Source organism: Dromaius novaehollandiae, chromosome 12, assembly GCF_036370855.1.
Source record: "Dromaius novaehollandiae isolate bDroNov1 chromosome 12, bDroNov1.hap1, whole genome shotgun sequence".
NCBI lineage: Eukaryota > Metazoa > Chordata > Aves > Casuariiformes > Dromaiidae > Dromaius > Dromaius novaehollandiae.
In genome coordinates, this window is record NC_088109.1 from 20,918,475 (window position 1) to 20,941,765 (window position 23,291).

The window sequence follows — 23,291 nt, forward strand, 5'->3', positions numbered from 1 at the left end:
GAGCATTAGTCCATAAGAAATAGGAATTGAAATGCGGAAGATGGAAGTGGAGCTGGAGGATGAAAGCTCTGCCTGTGCAGAGCGGAGCGGAGAAAGCTCCAAGCATTTTTCTAAAGTTGTAATGATACTGTCCATGGTTTTCAGATAACAGATAAGCATGGGAAGAATAATTGAACTTCTTTATCAGGCTGCTTACAGCAACTTGAGTTCCACTCTGATAGTGGAATAAAAGGTTTTATCTGTATTTACTGTTGCTAATGGTCAGAAACTGCCATTTAAGAGTATAGATCAAGTAACTTATTTTTTATTTTTATTGAAATTGTAAATTTCCAAATTTCTTGGATTTTATGCAAGCTTTTTTAAAAACAAATTCCTTTTCTCTTTGCCATGTGGAAATAATATGTTGCTTTTGGATGCCAAACTTTTGGGAGTGGACCAATAAAACAAGAAAAAGTTACAATTGGCGATACATTTACACAGGGCGTTTAGCAAGGATTGTTGTTTTTAGGACCTTTTTGTTTTTAATCTTCCTTTTTTTCAAATGTATTTACAAAACTTTATATGCAGACTGAAAAGTTTGATTTGACATGGCACTAGAAGGGAACAAACTTTCACACTCTAAAAACAGCATTCTGCAGTATAGAATTTGCTTGACTTTCCTCTACAACAAACAAATTCAAAGTTCACTTTGGCAGGAATTTATACCACCATTATGATAAATAGGAGTGGAAGAATGCTTCCAAGCAGCATGTTGTTTTATTGCTGTGCTGGAAATGCAATTTTAAATCTATTTTATGTAAGTATCTCTGTTTTGTTTTGTTTTCTGGTCCTCTTCCCATGCTTCCTTGCCCCCATCCCATTACAAACAGTTACATTCACCTTTTTAATTGGGATGAAGAAAATACAGGGCTTGGCCGTTCTGTCTGGAAGTCAACTGACCATAAAACTTTTATGTGCGTGAAATGCTAATCAATACAGAAATGTGTGCAAGGTGAGTTCCACCTTGTATTTGCCCACTTGATTTATTAGTTTCAAAGAGTTTCATTACATTTGATATCAAATGAAAACTATAAACATGGACTTTGGTATTAAAGAAAAAAAGAAAAATTTCTACCCATATCAGTTTGCATTTTGCTGTTCTGGATGTGATAGGAAACATTTTTAGAAAAAAGCTCTTGGATGCTGCTTCTTGGTGGATAGTACTTTGACAGTCTATAAAATGGTGCCACTGTTGAATAATGCAGCGAGAAAATGATAAATGGGTTGAACTGTGGTGTTTTTCAAGCTGCTGAGTCAAAATCTAGAACATACTGGCCAATTTTGGACAAAATCAACTCCTTCAGGTTCTTCATGGTATCTGTACCTATTAGTTGCCCCAATGAAGTGACTGACTGACAGACAAGTTCTCCCTTCTCGTTTGGGTGGTGGAACATCGATACAGGAGTAGGGCATTTTAACCTGGGCCTTACCCATGAAGTATCCTTAAAGTAAGGCATTAAGAGCTGCCATAGTTTAGTGAGTTGTATTTGGGATTTTATTTTTGGCTTGCTTTGATGTTTTTGGACATTGCTCCCAGCTTATTTTGATGAAGCGATGTTGCAAGTGCCATTGACTCCTCCAAGAGGTGAATTGGACCCTATGTGACTCATTCCTACCTCAGCCTGATGGCTGACGCTTGGGCATGGAAGGAGCTGCTCAGCCTTTCGTACTGAGAGCTTCTGTACTCACTGGAATCGGAGTCTTTTATTGCCCTTTTGTTTTATGGCAACATATTAATGTTTTTTGTTAAATAAGGAAGAGTACAACTTAATGGTGATGTGGTTGTACTGATTGCAAGGCAGCTGGTATCAGTCTTCAGCATCTCCCTTGCTGGATTGCTCATGCTTCATGTGTAGTTCTTTTCAGGGCTGTTACAGCACCGGTGTTCTTGTCCTGTTTAAAAACAACCAACCAACCACCCTCCCATCCTTCCTCCAAAAGGAAACAATACAGTTCATCGGCCAAAGGGTGTTTTATTCCAGCTGAGTTTGCAATATCCTTTTATCTGGTGCTGGTACTGTGCAAGGTGTGGTGGGGTGGAGGGTGGAATAGCTTCGTTTTGCCTAGGACTTTTTGCTTTTGTTTCAGGGAATTTTTGAATCAGTCTAGCTTTTTAGTAATAAGAAACACTTTTTTTAAAAAAACACTCATATGTAAGCATTGAAATACTAGAGACATCAGTTTCAAACTACGGATAAGCAGACTTGATCTTTAGAACATACTCCCTCATGCATTTAGATCTGCGTTATTTTTTTCAGGTTGACATTGCTGTGTATTTTGTAGGTCCTCTCTGCTTTCCCTCAAATAGTCTTAAAAGAAACAACTGAGCAGGATGGATGGACTGATGTGCATGTTTAGAGAGCACTTGCTGTGCTAGACAGGATGATGTTCTTCAGGTCGCATGCTTCATTTTTGTGTACTTAATCTCTTTTTTTAAAATAAATTAAACTGTATTAAAAGAGCAGTGGAAGCTGAAGTTCTTCATTCCTAGGCTGGAAATTAGATGACCATTGCAGGTGTTTCCATTCTGTTCTATTCTGAACTTCAGTGGAAATGTCTGATGGCAAGTTCGTTATAATGAACAGTAATGAGATGCCAAGGGTTTAGATTACTTATACTGGTGTAACGGGCTTAGGGGATTCTTCTCCGCTAGACTTGCGCGTGGGTGTTGCAAGAGTCTGGCAGGTTTACCTTTGGTTACATCATATTTTGCTCGTCAGTGCTACGTAGGGTAATTAAAGACACATGACTTTCTCTTGGCTGCAGAGGATGGATGATACCGGGATTTAAAGACTCCTGTCTTTACTGCCCAGTCTGTGCGTTGTCAAGCCCCTTAATAGGCTCTGCTCAAAATCTTTGTGTTCAAAGGCATTAGGGGTGGTGGCATGTTTTCTGACGATGTGTGGGTGCTGGGCCCTCTAGCTGCTGTCTAACCCTTGAAAAGTAATAAGGGTCAGTCTTTTTGTTGGGGTCAGTCTTTGGGGCATCAGAGCTCCAGCTCTCCACGATGACAGGAGGTGGTGTGCGGTGAAGGTGTCTTGCTAACAAGACGCTGGAAGGTGAGCTGGGCTAGTTCTCCTGCCAAAGCAAACACCCCGAGGGGGATGTGAACTTTCTTTCTCTATCAAAATCTGCTCTAAGCTGTATGTCTGTTGTAAGCATGCTGACCTGAAGAAGTACTTGAACTGACTTTGACTGTTTTTGACTGTCCAATCTGGAATATTAAAGGTGTCTGTACACTGGTCAGGAAGCTGTTGGGTGGAAACTAAGGGAAGCCTTCTCAGAGAAGAAAGTGTGGTAGGTGTGCTTCTTATTTACTTTCTTATTTTTGTGTTGTTCCTTGGCTGAATAAGGAAGCAAATCTTTGTCCAAAGCTGGTGACCAACTTGAAAATTTGCTTTTGGCAACGTTGCTGAAGCTGACTTGGCAAGCCAGTCAAACTGGATAACATGAGCTGGTTGACAGGAAAAAAATGGGGACTGAAGCAAATTCTGTTCCAAATGCGAATGAATAATAGCATCTCATTTCCATCACTGCTCCCACATAGTTTTCTAACTCTAGCTTGCTTTTTGTGCCGTCATGTCAGTTATTGGTATAACTTGATGGGAGTTTTTGCATGATTAAGAAATACTGACTTGGAATAACTTTTCTGTGGAAAAAATTGACCAGTATTTGGAGCCTGTTTTTGGTCTTTTTTGTAATGTTAGTACTTGAAGTTAGTGATATCCTTGGACTCCTGCTATTCCATTTGGTGGCTGCCCCAAGTTAAGGAAGTGCTGAACCCCATCTGCTCTCAGTGAGGTTCAGTGCCAAAATCCAGGGAATACTGCGACAGGCTTCCTCAAGAGGTGGAGTCTGCTAAACTACAGTGGCTTGCTTGCGAAACAGTGACATAGGCACTCAGGTTATTTATAAAGATAAAAAGGAGGGGTCATGTTTTGAGCTGTTATTTACTGCTTCAGCTCAATGCTTCTGAACTCTGGCTTGCTCAGCTTGGCTACCGTACAAGAGCATGTGGGCAACAAAGTCCCCAAAGGTGGGGGTGAGAGGGAAGAGATTTCCAAGAAATTGCAGCACAGCGGCTGTTGACACTGAACTTCCCAGCTGCTCCGGCACGCTAGATGATACGAGGCATGTTGCACTGGAAGCTGGATGTGCTAGCAGCTCTGGAAGAGCATCTACCTTTGTTGTGGTGGGACCCAGTAAGTAGCCCGTTGGGGTTAGGACATTTGCCTTCCAGAAGAGCAGTGTTTGGCCACGCTGATGTGTATGTGAAGGCATCAGCTTCTGTTTAGTGCTCCATTCAATTCCAGCACTATTTTAGATTTGTGTGCACTGCTGAAAAATTTGCTTTGTCATGTGTCTGTCACGTTGGAGCCCTTGGCTGGAGGGGATCTTCTGTGGCCCACAGGTCATTACCGGCTGCTTCATTCCACAGTGACCTACTTTGCTTAAATCATGCATCTTGCTTGGGAAAGAAGCAGGTTGTTCCTTTGCCAGTCCTTCAATTTAAAACAGTTTTGGGACCTTGCTGCTTAGAATATAGCTGCTGGGACTAATTTAATCTTACTCATAGCTGGTTCATATCGCTTGGTAAAATGCCAAGGTTGTTCTTTTTTGAGTGTTTGTTTCCCTGCTGTATTTATAATGGCAACACTCGTCTCTGTCAACCTCCATTTTGTGAGATTAAAAGGCCCCACTTTTAGCTTCCCAATGTAAAGTGGGCTCTGTTTCTCTCATCACTTCAATTTCAGTTCCTTCACGTTTTGGACAGATGTCTTCTACTACTCTTCTTTGTGCTCTGTGCTATTACCTTGTGTGATACAGCCCGGGACTGCTACTCTTCACAGTTGCATTGCAATGTTTTGGCCTCTTACAGCATTAGGAGTGCCTTGTTCACCTAGGCTTTTTCTTTATCCCATTGAGTTTTAAATTCATCACAGAAATGCTGTTGATGGACTGAATCCTGCTGTGCTTTGAAAAATCCTAATGAGAGTCGTGCCAGCTCGCTGAAAGTCAGGCTGGCTTCGTTCTGCTGTTCCCCCCCACCATTAAAATGTGTCCACCCAGGTAGCACGGAGTGAGCTGTTTCTCCTGAACCATTTGCTGAAACAACACAGACCAAATCCAGCAGATGTAAGTCAAGGGGACTTCTGCTCTAATCAGTGATTTCTTTCCCGAAAGGGTCAGTGATAAAATGACAAGGTGTGGAGTCTTAGCAGGTATTAATGGCAGATGTGTTGGGTTACTAGAGATGCTGAAGAGCTTATGTTAAAAGAAAGCACGTGGGAATGGAAAGGGAGATCGCAGAAAACTAGTGAGTGATTCAGGTGTGTAATTCAGTATAGAGCTTAAATATTGTCCCTTTGTAAGGGGATAAAAAGCAAGAAAATCTTGTTTTTTTTCAGGTGTGAACTCAAGTTAGGGCCTTGTGAGGGCTGGTAGAAATTGCAGCATGGAGTTGGAGTTACCTTTTTTTGAAAACTCTACTGCAGTGTTCTGGCACAGTTAAAGCCCTGATGCCCACCTGATAGCATGGTGTTCATGAAGCAGTTCTGCGTGTTTTGTTTATTTTGAGTGAGGTTAGTATCTTGCCCTTTGCCTTTTACCTTTTTTATCCACAACGCGCAAGGGTCTGCGAGTAGCACTGCTGGAGCCGGCAGGCTGGGTGAAAGAGGAGGCGAAGCTCCATCTAGTGTGTGAAAGCAAGAAACGGGATGTCTGGAAGCCAGCAAGATGCAAAGAAATCCAAAAGCTGATGCTTTTCCACAGGCCGGACACGTTTATGCAAGTTTGCAGGTTTGCCCAGTGCTCGCTCCGCGCGGGAGTGCAGCTGCGAGCGCTCCAGGCTGAGATCCAGCATCGCGGGGCTCTTTGGGGACATCAGGGCTCCCCTTGGCTGCTGGGCGCTGGCAGGTTGGGAGCTGTGCAGTGCTTCCAGGAGGCTTCGCTGAGAGTTTGTCTACCTGGCTGATGAGCGTAGCGTTGTATGGTCGTCTAATGCAGTCCGAAATAACCGAATTTGTGAATTGCTGCCCCACGATGTTGGTCCCACAGGTGCTTTGCCATGAATGCTAAATAAACCAGATAAATTTAAACAAGACCCTGTTGTGGGAATTCAGACTTGACTTACAGTCTTTGCAGGTTTTATTAGCGATAAACTGCTTCTCTTTATCTTGTGTCACAGTAACTAAAAGCAGATATGAGCTTCAGAGTCTAGTGAAACATTTTCTGGTTCTTTCCCCTGTTTACATGATTTGGGAGTTTGCAGTAGTTCCCCAGCAAATACAGCTGTAGCTTTGAATAGAAATAGCTATGCAAGTGGTATACTTCTGGCAATGCAGAAGACACTAAGAGGGACTAACAAAAGCCGTGTAAATAACTCTCGAGTTGGCTGCTTATTTCAGAAGGAAATCTGTACCTGTATGTATTTTGAAAAGTAAGAAGTGGTATTCCTGCCACAATCTGGTTGAGCAAGTCGTATGGACAGCATAACTCATGTAATTGTCATGAAACTCTGCAAAACATGGTGAATACTGGACAGTTTTACTCTAGGCTTTCTAAAACTGCAGCAGCTACATTAATTTTTTAAAACTTTATTTGATTCAAGAATAAAGTTCTTTCTGAAGGTTTTTTCCCTCCCCTCTATTTGAGCAGAGCACATGTTTTTTTTTATACACAACGTAGGACAAATGCAGAAGGGAATGGTTCCAAAATGAAGTTAAGGCAGTGCATGAGCAGGGTGGTATTTTATGAATAGGTTTTAAAAAAAATCTTTTTAATGTATTTTGGCACTTTGCAAAATCAGGATGTATAAATGTTGCTTGCATGTTCTGATTTTAAATGAGGCTTCATTCTGTATCATGTTTTTGGCTTGGTATTTCTTTAACTTGCATGTGACCCTGAGTATAATTAGTTTGTATAGTTATTTTCCCCTTTCCCTCTCCCCTGGTGTTCATGAAAGTTTGACTAGAAACAAGGTGCAGAACTTCTTGTTGAAAAGGGATGAAGGGGGAACTGCCAGCAGAGGCCCTGGAGATTTGAATTCCCCAGGACTCCAGCTTTTAAATCAATACAACATATTTTTGTGAAAGACTGCAGTTCATATAGATGTCAGGGGTTTAAAATAGAGGTTAGGGCTGTTACACAGCAGATGAAGAGGTCCTCTAATCAACACTTGGCTTGCCTTCCCCCAGCCGTGCCTGCTAGCTGCAGAGCAGGGTCTGAGGTGAGACTGACATGACCCATAGAGTACACTTAAGGGTTGTAAGCGCACAGAAACCATACCCATTTTGGGAAATCCCTGAACTGGGAATGGCTGGGATTTGGGCACTTACTCGGAAGTCTCCTTACGTGCTTGCCTTGTTCTTCTACTGCTCCCTGGTCGCCTTGTTGTTGGAGGTAGGATGCTCAGATAGGTAGCCTTCTGGCCAGCGTCCGGAGGGAAAGGAGATGGGCTCTGGGACAAGGGGACCTTATTGCAGCATGGGGCTACACTGAGGGTGCTGCTGGTCCCATGGCAGGATACCACCGCTAGCCGATGGCCTGCTGGGCTTGTTTTCTCCGGAAGCCATGACCCTGTGTCATGGGATTTTGTTGGCCATGTGAAGTGGCCGAAGAAGCAGGAGAACTGAAGGCCATCTCTTCGTTAGCTGTTTGCAGCCTGGCGGTTCCTCCAGTGAACGACTGTCACTTTGCTTGGTCTCAGCAAGCTTCTGAACTTCAGTAATGCTTTTTCACATGGGCAGCTGGAGTGGATCCCACCTTACTGCCAGTGCTGTGAGGCAGCAAGACAGACCAATATTCCTGTCCTATAACTGCAAATCACAGTTGCAGTGTAAATATTTGGATAGTAGGTAAAGTAACTTGTTGCTGAATGAAGGCTTTCCCCACCACAACAGTTCAGCCTTCATGATAAACCATCCTCTTTTCCCCACTTCTTCTACCATTAGTCAAAAAAGCGTAAAAGCTGCAAACAATGCTTAAGGACTCTAACATTGAGGTTTGTTCACAACTTATGGATTGTGAGGAATTCTGGTTTCTATGGTCCAGGGTTCCTTTATTGGAAGGGAAAGTTGCTAAATGTTCCCTCATCAGGACCTGTAATGAACAGCTGGTGCTGTAGCCAGAGACTGAAATAAGTTTGCATAATACCTCTCCGAGATGGTTTTAATGTTAGAGTTGTCCCGGTAATGTGCTGGGGATTGTTTTCCCCTCGCAGCATAGTATTCACTGGAATGAGTAAGTCGTATGTACTGATAGCACAGACCCATTGCGTATTGAGCACTGGATTTGCTTTGTGGTTTTCGTTATGACTGCTGGGGTTCTTTAATCATTTAAAGCAAATCTTCCATAAACACTTTCTCTTTTGCTGTTTAAGATCCTGTTTGCTCAGCGTACCAGACCGAGGGTGTCACTTGTGGGAGATGAGATTTGGAGTTGCCTTATGTTCTTCGCAAAATATTAAATACCAGTGTAACGAGTGAAGTCAGTAAGCAGAAAATCTAGGCCGAGCAGAGGGTTTAGATGATGAATTACTGAGTTACTGTCAGCCTTGAGGAGCGTGGTGGCTTTTTAGCTCGGAGAGACCGTGAGTAGAGGAACGAAGGGCAGAAGCTGTGAATGTGCAACATGTTGAATCTTGTTTTCAGCCGGGCTGCCTGTGTAAACAAACTTGCAAGCCTACTGCCTAAAGAGATAAAATGTCACTTTCTAATTCAAGGTATAATGAAAAAGTGATGTGAAGTCAGATTTTGGGTAGTTACAGTGATCATACTTTGTCTTCCCCCATGGCGACAGTATTATCTTCTCTATTTACCCAGATAAAACAAGGTAAATTCTATACTACAAAATCGGGAACTACAGAAGTTATTAGTAGAGTGTTATCTTCTCGCTTTTTATTTTATCACGCTTTGGTTGTTCTAGCTATCTGGCTTTTTGTTGCAAAATGTTTTGTAAATGCATGTGGAGTTCTTTAGAAAGGTGAAGTACTGATAACGGGAAAGCAGTGTCTGAAGTGGTTCAGAAAGTTTTTTAACAAGGTGACTGTGAAGTCTTGCAAGTGAAAGGCAAATTGGCCTCTGCTTTTTTTTTTTTTGTTTTTTGGCTGTACTATCTTTTCAAAGATTGCAATGGTTTTGAAATTTTAAGGAAGAACACTAAACCAATATTTAGTAATGCCGTTAGCTACTCTCTAAATTCTTGAAGTACTTTTGTGTTTATAGGTGTCTTATCTGCTCGCTTATTTTCTGCTTGAGGGATTCTGCCCTTTTGAACAGAGCTGAAGATAGGTGGAGAGTTTATGTGGTCGCACCACGGTCTCCATGCGGCCAGGGACGCACACGGCTTTCCCGGGCAGGGGGGCATTGGGGGCAGCTCTGAATACGAAGGAGTTAATATCCCAGCAGCAGACTCGTCTTGCACCGTCCCCTTCCGTAGCCTCCTTGGTGATAAAGACCTGGAGCAAGCCGTGCCATCACGGACGGCTCTTATCCCCTCCTCTGATGGCGTTAATGGGCTCCTCGCACCCGTTTTAATTAATGAATGGGATGAATGCTGTCCGCACGGATCCCTGTGTTTGTTGCTGCCTGTGCGCTGGGATAGCGCAAGTCCGTGGTGCAAATCAGAGCTTTATGACTCAGTCCCGCGCTTTTATTTTTACCTCCCGCGGGCCTCGCTGTGACACATCCGTCTGCCTCGGGCAGCGGCTTGCGCGACACTCTCACGCGGTGAAGCGAGACTTGGTGAGGGCCCGGCCCGGCGTTTCTGGGCCGGGTTGGAGCCGTTGCGTGGTGGCGTTGGGAGCAGGCGTCGCGTCGCGTCCACCCCCTTCTCCTCGGTAGGTGCTGGATTGAACAGGTCTGCGGCGCCGGCACGGCGGCCGGCGCAGCTCCCCAGGGATTGGCGTTGCCAGGGCCTTATCTGGAGCCACCCCTGGAGACACCGGCCCTGCCGGCGCCCGCTTGACTCCCACGCCGAGGCGTCCGGCAGAAGCCCTCGGAGGGAAAGGGGGTGGTGGGGGGACGATGGAAGCTCTCGGGGTTCAGATGTTGGTGCCGTGCTCCTTTGAAAGCTGCTGCCTGTAAGTGACGCTCTGCTGGAGCGACGGCCCCGCGAGCAGAGTGCGTGACGGATTGGTGGCGATGGCGGTTTGGTGCTGGGAGTTGAAAATACCGTGCTGGGAGCTGGTCATTATCTTCTGCAAAGCAGCAGCAGCTGTGTCTGATGGGCTGAGATAATGAGAGCGACCTTTTAGGAGGGGAAAACTTATAAAATACTCCCCTGTGGTGTGTTTTTTCTTTTTTTTTCTTTTTTTTTTTCTTAGTCCTTCTGAAACTTCATAGCAAACAAACACTTTGGGGCTAATGGAGGATTTTTGTGGAATACAAACTGCGCAGGCTGAGATAACAAGATCACAGAGTTCATATTTTTGACGCGGATCCGTATGTTTTATTAATGCAAAAACACCGGAGCACATGGAAGACGCTGTCTCCTTTGCAGAGCTCCCCATGGTGTCCCCCCTCTCCTGTCCCCGCTAGGTCTTTCTCCTCCTCTCCCTTGGTTAAGACTGGGCATAAAAATACTTGTTGCATCATAGTAATTATTTTAGCCACTATATATAGAAGTCTCTGAGGATATTCTAGGTGTACAATTATTCATCCCACTTCGAACAGAAACAGTAGTAAAGAATTGTAAAGCGTGACCTTTGCAGCTTCTAGGTTGAACCTCTTTAGTTTTTCCTTGTTACTTAATCTAGTGGCGATCAAGCTTTCCGAGCTATACCGAGAGCTGTGTCCCTGAGTAAAGGGGCATTCAAGCAAATCAACTTATAGCATTTTATTAAGTCAAAACTCATGCAAAAGCCACCTCCAGAGCTTAATAATTATTTACCGAGTGCTCCTGGGTCATGAGAGCGGTTTTCATTAAGTTCAGCAAGCATTATGTTCAGCAGCTTGTGAAGGTGCGTTTTAGAGACAGGAAGAAAAATGGAAAACTACTAAATGGTGAACAGCTACTTAGATTTTTGGGTTTTTTGGGTTTTTTTTTGTTTTTTGTTTTTAAGTACCTGTATACCATTTAGCAGTTTTGGATGGAAAATTCATAGCTGAGGATTAAATTAAGTTTGTGTGTGTTTTTTTTTTTGGGGGGGGGGGCAGATGTATCCAATAAATTAATTTTCTTTTTAATTCAACCATTAGATCCAGGATAGTTATAGAACTGCCTTTTGATCTGTTTAAGACTTGTGTGGTGGATGCTCACCTCTTTTTTCCCTTCCTTCCTGAGCAGATGCTCTCAATGCATTCGGGTAGATACTCCTGTGCACTGAAAGTTGTTCTGCGGGTGCATCTTTAGCCTAGGTCAGACGGTATTGCTGCAGGAGAGAAGATCCTGACTGGTGTAGGTCAGGATAAGAAAGCGTCGGAAGGGGAGAAAAATGTTTGCATTGATGATAGAGCAGATAAAACAGCAGGCAGCATGTTGTGTTCAAAGGCAGAAACCTTGTTTAATATAGAAGCTTGAAACGCAGTCCTTGCTTTGTAGTAAAGGTTGATAAAGGTCTCCGCCATTTATGTAATTCGGTCGGTTTACTGCTCTGTCCTTGGCATGAAAGGACGTAAGAGCGTGCCAGCAGTTTTTTTTTTTTTTTTTACGTTGATAGTTTAAGCTGTGCCAGCCAATTGGGTGGCTGAGTGAAGTGTCACTGCAACCCCCAATCAATTATTAAGTTTTAGGAATGAAGTACAAAGTGCTCCAGGGAAAACGCTGTAGTAGTTTTCTTGTACGTTGAATCCCTTGCTTTGGCTGAAGATAGGGGTGAAGAGTTGTGCGTGGGGTGTGTGTTTTTTTTAATATCTGGCTTCCTCTTGCATTCATTTTTCTTTTGCCTTCTTTTCTGGTGTGTCACCCTTTCTGCCCTCCGTCTCTGTAGTAAGCGGCAGTGCAAGCTGCTGGGTTAGACGCTCCTAGAGGCTTTGTGGCTTCAGCCACAGATATAGTACTTGCAACAAAAAAAGCATCTTTGAGGCTTCGCTTCATTGTGGAGAGACTAAAAGCAGAATCTGTACAAATCAGCCTATTTTTGAGGGAAACAGTGGCTGTAGAGGAGGAGGAGTGTTGGAATGGGAAGTGTGTTAGACTCTGCTGATAATGCCTGCGGGGGGTCAGGATGAGTATTTGAATTGTAATGTTGGGAACCTTTAATCTACTTGCTTTAAAGATTAAGAGTGATGCTTTCTTGCTAATGTCAGATACTTAAATGTGGATGGTTTTCTCATCTCTATAAATAACTATGAATGGGATACGCATAAGGCACTGAACACAAATATTTGAATACTGTGTTATTTCTTAGCTCTGACCTCAAAGATCTGGTGCAGCTCACTGGATATTTTGAGGTCCTAAATATTCTGCTTTTCTTGGCTTATTTCTCTGGACTAACCCGTTAACAAGCAATTGGCAAAGCATGGTGAACAGAGGAAGAGCAATATCCTTCTCTGGTGTGCCATTTTCCTGCTTGTAGTAGGGCAGTAGATCTTGCAATGACAGTAGTGCTTCTGGAAAAAATTTTCCCTTCCAGTCTTGTAAAAATCTGTGCTTTTACTGCACTTCTTTTAATAGACGAGACTTTGTATGGAGTAGATGAAGGTCCTGCCTGTGAAATGGGTGCTGGCTGGCTCTGAGGGAGCAGCTCCAGCAGACCAGCCCTCTGTCTCCCCTCTGCTCATCAGGCATCACCTTCTCACCTCTCTTAATGTTCTCGTTCAAAGGTCTGCTCCTGGAGAAAAGGTTGAGCCGTGAGGAAATGTGCTGGCTGTAGGCTTGTAGTGGGAAGTGGCCGAGAAGATCTTGCACTCTTTGCTCTCTCAAGATGTTATTTTCTGGTTTTGTTTTGTTTGGTGGTGTTTTGTTTTAATGCATTTCAGTTGATTCTTTATCTCTGTCTAAAGAACCTGGAGCTGTAAGTTTGGAAAGCTGATGAGCTATCCAGTCTGATGCTATTCCTCATCAGGGAGCAATCCAGACAATGCTATCTTCTTGCATTTCAAGAGAAACCAGTAGTTTAATACACCACGGTAGTAATGATCCTCCTCTTCCCCCCTCTCCGCCCTGAGTAGGTTAAGGCTGTATGGATTGAAAGTTTTGTAGAAGGGAGAAGGAATATACTCCATGAAAGAAGTATGGAAGTGTTTGAGGGAGGCAGCTGGGGAGATGTGAGGGAGTTGCCAAGCCTTTGTAATTGTTAAACATGGAACTTCATCAAATTCTAGTTCAGACAAAGCAAAATAAATGGAAAGAAAATGCCACAGCAAAGAAAGCTCTCAAGAGCTTCTTTTCTGGGTAAAGGTTATAGGACACCCTGGAAAGAAAGTGTATGGTTGTACTTAAAAACTCTATGTGCAGCAGGTAAAGGTGGTCCTCAGGTTATTGGGCTACTTAGAGCACCGGAATGTCTTCTCCTGGATATCACTCTCTGACGGGTCAGTCAGCTATGCACGCACTTAGCCAAAATGTTTTGGGTATTCATTTGTCAGATTCTATTTGAAGCAAAATACCTCATGTCTGCTGCCTGAATATGGAACAGCGATGGGAAAAGAGTTTTCTTTGTGTGTCAGAACTGTTTGGAAAAGCTTTAGGTTTCAGGAATTGGTTTGGATTTTTAACTATTGTAATTTGTCTTAAAATACTATATTAGAGATTTTGCTTTTTTCTTCAAAAAAGGTGCTCTTTCCAAAACAGTAATTAAAAAGTAAAGCTGAGTTGGGTAAACATTTTTTCCACTTTAAAATTTTTAGAGAAGTTTCTTAGAGAAAATATAGCTAATGCAAAGCAATATGTGTAAGCCAGACAGCTTGTTCAGCCAGTCTGCAAATTCTGGAAGCACAATTGACTAGCAAAAGGGCTGGTTTGGCTTTTTGTCCAAGGTGACAAATAAAGTCATCTGTACATGTCTGGAAAGGTGGATTAGGTTCAAAAATGTTTGGCCTCTCTATTTTGGTAGCAACAAAATCAAACTTGTTTTTAATACACTGTCTTTTATTATGCAACAACCGTTTGCATTTTAATATACACACACAGTAGCTAACATTTCCCACGCTTCTGGAGAAGGATACGTAATTTAAATTTCTTTATTAAAATGTTATCATGTGCAGATTAAATTAATTATGAAGGGATATTCATAACTAATAACTCTTATTCTGTATTATACTATGCTTATTAGACTGTTAATGCATAACCGGTTTAATCATATGTCAATTAAAAGCAGGAGTCATTCATTTATAGCAATTAAATGATATCCATAAGCCATGTTTGCAGGAAGTATCTAAATCACATCGTGCATCAAGCTGTTGTTGCGTGTGTCGTCGCTGACTTTACATAATCCCTGGGTGAATCAGTTCGTGTATGAGTTCCGAGTCAGTGTGTCTGGATTCCAGATCACACTACGGTAATATCTCGCCTTATTCCGTAACGAGACTAGCTGCCTCTGCCGCAGCACTTCACGGCCTTACTACGAGGCCAGGGAGCTTTAAAAGCATGCATCTTCAAAGCTCTCTTGATTAAGCCTTTGACATAAAATGTTTTTCATTGCTTTTTTGCTGGAAAAACAAAGTTTCTGGCAAGGCTTTTCACGTGTGCCTTCCTGAGACTAGGTGGTGGCGAAACCTATGCTATCTTCCGTGCGATCTTGGAGAGCTTTGCAGCACATCCCTTGCAGTTGACGGGAAGAGCTGAATGAGGAGCACAGGTTGGGAGAGAAGACGGTGCACGTTTTGCAGGGCTCAGGCTTGAAGGGTGAAATACCTGTGGGAGTTTTCAAACAGTTTTCTGTTTCCACATTTGATCTGTGCTGCTTTTGGTGAATTACAGCGAATGGAAGGAATGCCACTGAAGTGTTAAATGTGGTGAGACAGCCCGGCCCTCCGAAAGGGCATCGCGGTTCCCAGGTGATAAATAACAAGAAATCTGAGTGGCAAGAACTGTTCTGGGCTGGTGCAGTTTTATTTGCAGTGCTTGTGAAATGAGCATCTTTTCAGGCAGGAAGGCATTATAGAGCAGATCTAGAACACGTTTCTTGTAGATAAAAGTGTTATTTAAACTCGGCTGCATTGATGTAACTAGCTCTAGTCGTAGTGGATAGCATGTTGCTGCCAGCACTTGTGTATTCAGGGCTTGCATGTCCCTGCTGCCGAGTGTGTCCTAAAATTTCTGTATAGGTCAGAAAAGCAAGTGAGTTTCATTAAATATGCTGAAGGAACATGGATTTTCTTTGCCTTTCTAGGCAGTATGGCCTGGGATATGTACAGGAGAACAACCTTGATTTCATCCTTCTGCAAGTAAGGAAGACTCTAGTCTGCTCAGGACTTGCACGGGAGATTGAGTCAAGGTTTTCTGCTTGTGGCATCTTGCTTGCCTCGCTGCCTGGCCGTGGTGCTACAAGTGCCTGCTCTCGGACCTTTCTTCTGCATGAGCTCTGGTATCAAATTCCTGCAGATGAAGGGGTTAGCTGTATTCTGCACTAGTAAAGCCTGCAGCTCACCTTCAGGATGACTGTGTGTGTAACAGTGATTGCAATTGATGGTGACCATCTAGCCACCACTAGCTTGCCCATACAGTCAATACAAGCCTGCTTCTGGCCCCCCAAACGTAACGTGGCACCAAGGTTGAAGCAGCTGGAGTGCAATGCAGTTCTGCAAAAAAGCTCACTGCCTGTCAGAAAGGCAGGGGCCCAGATCCACGGAGCCGTCTCCCCTCTCTTCATCCAAAGGTTCCTGTTGGACACGCCGTAGCAGAGAAGGTGCTGTTCTCCCGAGTAACAAAGATCAGAAATTACTTGCTTCTGTGCTATAACTACTAATTCACTCTCCTTGCAAAGGCCTGCATTTGTCCAGCACCCTCCTGTGCTAATGCAGTAGGAAGGATTTGAACACTTTTAGTGGCTTTCTTTCTCTTGCAATAATGTAATTTTTCTGAGAAGCAACCTGTTGGCTTGTGCTCTGTTGTTTCAGTTGGAATGAAACTGGTTTGGCAGTAGCTGCTCATGGCTGGAAAACAAATGGGAACAGAAAAAGTCTGTGTGCTGGAGCGTTTGTTAGTGCGTGCTCTCCAATGTGTGCACTGTAACGCGAGGCAGTTCCTTTCTCGTGTGATCTTACTGGCTTCTGTACTACGTAAAATCATTATATGTGCAAATAACAGAATGATGCATCTTCTGAACTCGCTATATTGCATTGCAACTGCATTGGTTCCTGATGGATGAACAGAATGTTCTGTAATTTCCTTGGAAGCTTTTTCTTTCCCCTCATCGGGCCCCAAAATCTAGTGTTGTGGATGAGAATAAGTCTCCACCTTCCTTTTGATTCTTGTTTAAAAAGTACATTGTCTGGCCATCCCTTATATAGCTCATCACATATAAGCTGTATTCTAGTGAATAATTAGAATATCAAACAGAATTGCAAAAGAAATATACCCTGGAAGAGTCTGTGCTCTTTGGGGAAGAATTTGGCAGAATAGCATCTTCTGGGATTATTGTTTTTTTTCTAAAGATGCAATAGTTGAGGGCTTTCGTTAACTATTTTTTACCAGCAGTAGGCCCCCGAGTTACCTGAAAGCTGTGAAGACACATTGAGCCATGTGGCATGAGTAGGTACAGTCGTCGTGTGAGTGAGATGAAATTCCTGGCAGGGACCCTTTGAAAAGGCCCTAGAAGCCATTTCTTCCTTCCCCCCCGCCCCCCCCCCCCCCCAATGTTCCCCCAAGTTTTTATATACGGGAAGGATCTTTCTGGGATCTTCAGCACTCCTGGCTTTGGGAGGAGGAGAAAGAGTCCAAAATGACAGAAGGTGGGAGGCAGGGCCGGGTTGCCAGCTTGGTGCATCAGGCATCTACGAGGAGGCCAACAGCACACGATGGTCTGTCTTAAAAGCAGCATTTCAGCGCTGCTTCTGCTCGTCTGTAAGTTCATCAGTCCTGGAAATCGCTGACCTCCTCGGTGTGGAAACGCGCAAGCGGGTTAGATGTGCTCCAGACCCCGGCGCGGCTAGGGAACGCGCGGCTGGGTTCAGATGTGCTAGTGCTTGGCTGTTAATTGAAAGGGGGGTGGTTTTTGTGAGTATCACAGTCAATGACTTGTCTTGAGCAGCTAATTAGTGCGATTATTCCACAGCTGCATTAGTTTCACCACAAAGGTTTTCTCTTGTTTTATCAAAAGGATCAGTGTCTCTGTGAATGTTTCAACCTGACAGGTCTTAAATAGCGAGATTGTCTCCTCCCTCCCTCCCTCCCTCGCCTTCCCTGCCCCCCAAATGTGTGGAAAAGCAGAGTTTGGTCACTTCTAAAAGTAAGTGTGCTCCACTCTTTTTATATATATATTTATATATATTTATATATATATATATATATATATATATATATATATTAATATATATATTATATATGGAATATATATATATATATTTTTTTTTCTGCTATGAACTGTTTTTGACCTTGGTCCTACACAAAACTGGCAGGCCCGTGGCGGCGGTGGCTCCTGTTGGCTTTCACGGGCGTAGCTGTGTATTGCTATAGCATCATACGCCCGTCCCTCCTATAGCAGCTCTGCCGCTGTCATGCGTTTCCCACCCAATCAGCTGCAGCCGTTCAGGGTCAGAAATGAAATATTTTGAATTATATGCACTGCAGCTCATTCTCATGTGGACGTATGGAGTCGTGTATTTGAACCAGCTTCTGGCAAAAGTCCTTACTTCCCCTGGAGAACATGTAGCTTGTTGCTTAAGTACCTTAATTATTCTGTCTTAATGACACAATAGAAGTGTCTTTGGAATGGACTCTTGCTCTTGAGGGCTAACAAGTGATGGTTTCAGAAAATGTCCCGGTAGTTTATAGCAAACCCTGTGTTTTCTGCCACATGTTCCACATTTGTTACCTGGTGAAAAGTTCTGCTGCCGGTGGTTTAGAAATGGCTCTTGCATGGTGAAGAGATGCTGTGTTATATTCTGGCCAGGCCAATGTACTTTATAAGGGCTTGACTTCAGTCACACCTCATCGTGGTTCACCCTGCCCGTGGTGGTTCCCCGTTGCTCTTGGTGGATGCGGGTGGGCCTGAAGGAGGGACTTGCACTTTTGGGTCGGGTTTCTAGCTGTGAACAATGTCGCCACCAGCAAATCTCACCCTGAGGTAGCGTTTTGGAGAAAATAACTGAACTTTTGTTACACTGTGCTTTCTTGGAAGAGGTAGTAAAATTTCTGGTCTTTGAGCGGGATCATTAGGCCTGGAGTGTTAGCTCTACCTGTCATTAGACTTGGTACAGCCCTGTATTTCTTAGAAGTAATCTGAAGTAGGGAACAATTAGATAGTCTATAAATGGGAATAGGAGAACGCTTGTTTTTCTCATGGATGTTTGCAGTAAAACTTGAAAATGGTAAATTGCTCTTTACAGCTGGGTGTCGGCATTTGGAAGTGGTAGCTGCAGTCCAGTTAAGGCAGCCTAACATGGCTGCTGAGTACCTGCGGTAGGTTGGCTCCAAGTTGCCCGTTGCGCGGGGCAGCGTGTCGGTGCTGATTCTGTCCCGTGTTCGGTGCAGCGCTGCAGACCCCGAACGCAGGAGTGGTCTCCAACCTGATGGTGGCAACTGAGCCGTCTGTCTCTGGTCTTCCCACAGCAGCTCCGAGCATCCTGGCGCTTCCAAGCCTCCCTTAAGCTCCTCCAGCATGACCTCACGGATCTTGCTACGGCAGCAGCTCATGCGTGAGCAGATGCAGGAGCAGGAGCGGCGGGAGCAGCAGCAGAAGCAGCAAGCAGCCCAGTTCATGCAGCAGCGCGTGCCCGTCAGCCAGACCCCTGCCATCAACGTCAGCGTGCCCACCAGCCTGCCCCCCGCCACCCAGGTCCCAATGGAAGTCCTCAAGGTACGTCGGGGTCTTCGCCTCTCCGTTTCGGAGCTCTCGCTCATCGAATGCACTTTGTGTAACAGGGATGTTGTTGCAAGCGTTTATGGCAGCTAAACTTTTGCAAATGAGCTGCGGTCTGGCTTAATTTGTAGCTTAATTTGGTATCCTGATACCAAGGAGTGGAAAGCCCTTTCAGTTTGTGTGACTTTTTTCTTTCCCCTCCCCTCTCTCTCCTCTAAACCTTGATCTCGGGAGGGAGGTTTTGTTACAAAAGTGATGTCCCTCCTATTTTCCCTTTGGAAAACTTTCCAGAGCGTTTCTGGCACTTTTTTATTTTCAAAAGGAAGAAATTGTTAATAGGTATTCAAAACAATACTCCATTTTTAAAGAAAATAATGAAATAGTTTTTTAAAATGGAGTCAAAACTCATTACAAAAGACCTTCTCAGAAAGCCTTAATCTGAAAAACGGGTGAGTTTCCAGCCTCTTGCGACTAGCCTTCGTAATCCTTTTTTGCTTAAATGACTTGTTTGCTATTAGTAGCTTTGGATTCCTTGTCCTACTGGAAGCTGTAGGAGCTTGTTAGTATCTCTCTGTCAAAGGAGATGTAGCTTGCTAATTACTGGGAAAAACTGGAACAACTGTAAGAAAAGAGATAATTTCATACAGAGGGTGAGTCCAAATAGAGTGAAGCAATGGGAAAAGTGTTAGTAAAAGAATGTAAAGAGTGTCTGAAAAATATGAAGAAATATTTCATGAAAGTTTTGAAAAGTTGCCTATTTGCTCTACATTATCGCTAAATCTTTTTATTACAGTATGATGCTTAGTAACTGTTTTCTGTTGGTAAGCGTACTCTTACCAAAGAAGTTAGTTGAACTTGGTTTTAGTAGCTTGTTGTATTTTGTCCTCGCTGCTGTATATCAGTGGTATGCATTCAAAGATTTAGTCTTGAGACAGATTTGCAGGCTCAATATTTCAAGGCAAATCTGTGCATGACTGGTTTATGCATTATGGTATTGTGCTGACAGTGCCAAGTTAATGCAGAAGTGGGAATAGCAAAATCATAAGTAAAATGTTAGACTGATTTAGGAGCAAAAAGAAGGCAGATGAACTTTGAATTATATATTTAATATTTAATGGAAATGTACGTATGAAATATTTTGTGTGTGTGCATGTGCATATAATAAGGAACACTTCTGAAAGCGCCTGCGACACAAACTGTTCTTTGTCTAACACTTGTGCGTCCTGAGTTTGTTAAAGTTGTTTACTAATTATAACAGTGTTATAATTCAGATCTAGCAGATGCGTACATGATATGAAATAGTTTTGTTTGTAATGCACTTGGTTAAATAAGCAGATGTTATATTTTTAGTTAAAGACCAAATACATCCTTTCACCCTAATCGGTTATACCATGAGTTGTAGGTGGGGTGGTTTTTTTTTCTTTTTCATTCTTGGAAAACTTGCGGAAAAGTTTTTTATTTTAGGATTGTTTTTTGTCATTATGAAAGATCTGTCGTATCCTGAAGCAACATTAGTAATGGTCCCTGCATTGTCTGTTTTATAACCATCTTTATATGCTAGAGAGAGGAAGGAAGGCGGTCCCTTATTTCTGAGGCATAAATTGCCAAAGAAGCTGCAGTTGGAAGGTGATGCTCAGTTATTACAGATTCTGTTACGAGGAACTGGCTTTTCATTGGATTTTTGTGTGGATCTGTGAGCTGCTGGAGCATTGCTGGGGAACCTCACGCAGAGGACCCGAACCTCAGTTCTCTTCATTCAGCATCGCAGAAGCAGTAGCTCCAGCCCTTTCTGAGGGCAGAAAAGCCCCTAAAAGAAACATATTTCTGCGCTCTTTGCTGGCCCAAGTGACAGTATGCTTAACCATACTGAGCAAAACATTAAGTGCATGTATGCTTAGCTGGCTTGTACCTTAAAAGTCCTACCTAGCACTGAGTGCTTTTTAGCAACAGCAATTTGTTTAGCAACAGATCATACTTTAAAGGCAGTGATTGACATGAGCTACCTGCTGGAGCTAAATGACATCTTTATACCTGTGATCTGCATATACATAAGTAAAAGCTAAAATTATCAAAAAAACAAAACAAACAAAAAAAAAAACCCCTTTTGTAGTCCAGATGAGCCAAAAAGTCCTCTTGCTTTCTCCCTGTGCAGGAGAGAAGAGACTGCTTTGCATAGTTTTTCTGCTTGTGTATCTGGTGGATGGAAGCTGCTAGAGCTTCATTCTTTTGTCCTTACTGTTTTTTTTTTTTTTTTTTTTAAAGCAACAAAAAAACAGAGCAAAACAACCCCCAAACAAACAAAAGACCCCCACTTTGACTAGTTCTGTACAAAACAAACAAAATCCGAAAACAGAGCTAACTTCCAAGCTTGAAATCTTGATCTTGTTGAAAATTTAACACTGTTTCTGTGAGACTAGGATTTTGCTGGAAGGCTCACAGATGTATTTTTGATTTTTGCATTTTTTAATGGGCTGTTTGGTTTGAAAGGTGACTAGGAAGATCCTGAGATTTTAGTGTTAGTATCAAGATAGGCTGACAGGCAGCTATACCTTAAGTAACTCTGTAGCATCATTTCCCTAGAATTACTTTTTATACTTCAATTGTTTGGGGTTTTTTTAGCTGTAGACAGATTTCCTGTACAAGAACCATACAGAGGCTTTTATCAGATGAACAGGGAACTACAATTGGTAATTTTATTATCCAGATGGTGTGGATTGAATGACCTTAAAGAATGAGATAGACAAAAAGGGGATTTTTACACTTTCAGAAAGGTTCAACTACAAGGTGATTTTTCTTTCAAACCGAGCTTTTTGAAGATTACTTCACAGGTAAAATAAGACCAAACGTAGCACCTTTTTTTTTTTTTTTTTTTTTTTTTTTTTTTTTTTTTAACTGGAAAAAAATATTTTTAGCATTAAAAATATTAAAACCCCCCAAGTATTAGCAAAACATTATATTAAAAAAATGTTGAGTTTGTCCACCTTTCGTATTTTGTAGTTCCACTATGCGACTTGCCCTTTCTCCCATATCTTGCAGCGTTAAAGTAGTACTTGCATGTTGGAGGATGGTAGTTTGGAACGGCTAGCTTACAAAGAGGCCAAAAATGTTAACGAGTCTGCATTTTCTCTTTGTGTTTAAGATGTTTAAGATGCCCATTTAAAAATGATGCAGAAAGAAAGAGCAGTACAGATGAATCTGTCACGTTGCATTGGAATCTCAAAATTACATAATGCGGTATGTTTATGGCCATATGAATAAATAGGATTTCCTCTACTTGAGTAACAACTTTAATTGCATCATTACTCTGTCTAGTAATGTAGCTTGGCATGGTAGGAAATGACCTGTTGGAATTTACATTTTGCGTTGCTTTGTAAAGCATAATTAAAAGGTGGACTAGGAATAGATCTAATGCATTTGGAACAGCAGGTCTTAGGACCTAATAGCAAAAGGAGGATGTGTTAAGGATTTCACTTCTGCAAAGCTGATTTTGGTTTCACAGCCATTAAGGCTGGTTTAGTTGTGAGCATCTTCTCATCCGTCTCGTATTGTTAGCCAAGGACTAATGCTGCAGAGATGTCGGGGTTTCTTTGCTTCTGCTCCGGTTCAATTTCTTGCTGTGCCTTGGAAATAGGAGAATGCAACTTAAAATGTGTTGGTGGTTGGAGTAGTTCCAAGCCTTGCTTAACGTTGGATCGGAATCCATTTCTAATGTACGAAGAATTAACTTCTTTGTATTTAAAAAAAAAACAAAAAACAAAAAAAAACCTTCTTAAAAATGTCTTGGTTTATGGAGTGTGGGGCTCTTTTATGGAATGGCTTCTTCCATACAGGCGTGTTTTAGTTTTGTGTAATTACTTGCTATTAAGAGTCTGGTCCTTTGTTGGTGTTTGAGGTTATTTCCGTATACAGCAGGTTTCCTCGCCTGCGGAAGCAGAAGCCCCGCTGCCGATGTTAACGGCGGGTAGGCAGAGCTGCTCCCCGGGAGCTGGCGGTGTCTCTGCCCGCGGCAGTCCCTGCCTGCCATCACCGAGACCTGCTCTACCTTAATCCTTCTGCTCTTGTCGTGCATGCATCTTTTAAAAAATGCTGCTATTACTCCCATAACTTTTGGGGCTACATTTGTTAAAGGTTATGAAGTGTTTGGCTATGAGAAATCGACAGAACGCACCGCTGGTTTGCAGCAAAGCTGCTCTGTTAATCGGCTTCCTCGTTGCTGTCGCAGACTTGATGTGTTCCTGTCTTCCTGCTTGATACCGGAGAATTAGCTTTTCTCCTCTAGTTCTGGCAGCCGTCTGCTGACAGCTCTTTGGGGAGCATCCACTGCTGATGTGATGTGATCGGCTGAGCC

The 23,291-nt window shown here is 42.9% G+C and overlaps 1 protein-coding gene across 10 annotated transcripts in view; it reads left to right on the forward strand.

The window, feature by feature from the left end:
• MITF (melanocyte inducing transcription factor) overlaps positions 1 to 23,291 on the forward strand; it is a 112,151-nt gene that overhangs the window by 45,091 nt on the left and 43,769 nt on the right. For 5 of the 10 annotated variants that reach the window (XM_026110196.2, XM_026110245.2, XM_026110219.2 and 2 more), the window contains one exon: positions 18,694 to 18,940. In XM_026110196.2, coding sequence (XP_025965981.2) covers positions 18,694 to 18,940 — 247 coding nt within the window. Of the gene's footprint in view, positions 1 to 4,219; positions 4,242 to 9,991; positions 10,121 to 18,508; positions 18,544 to 18,693; positions 18,941 to 23,291 lie in introns of those variants that run through there. The other 5 variants (XM_026110226.2, XM_026110235.2, XM_064519187.1 and 2 more) reach the window with 4 other exon arrangements.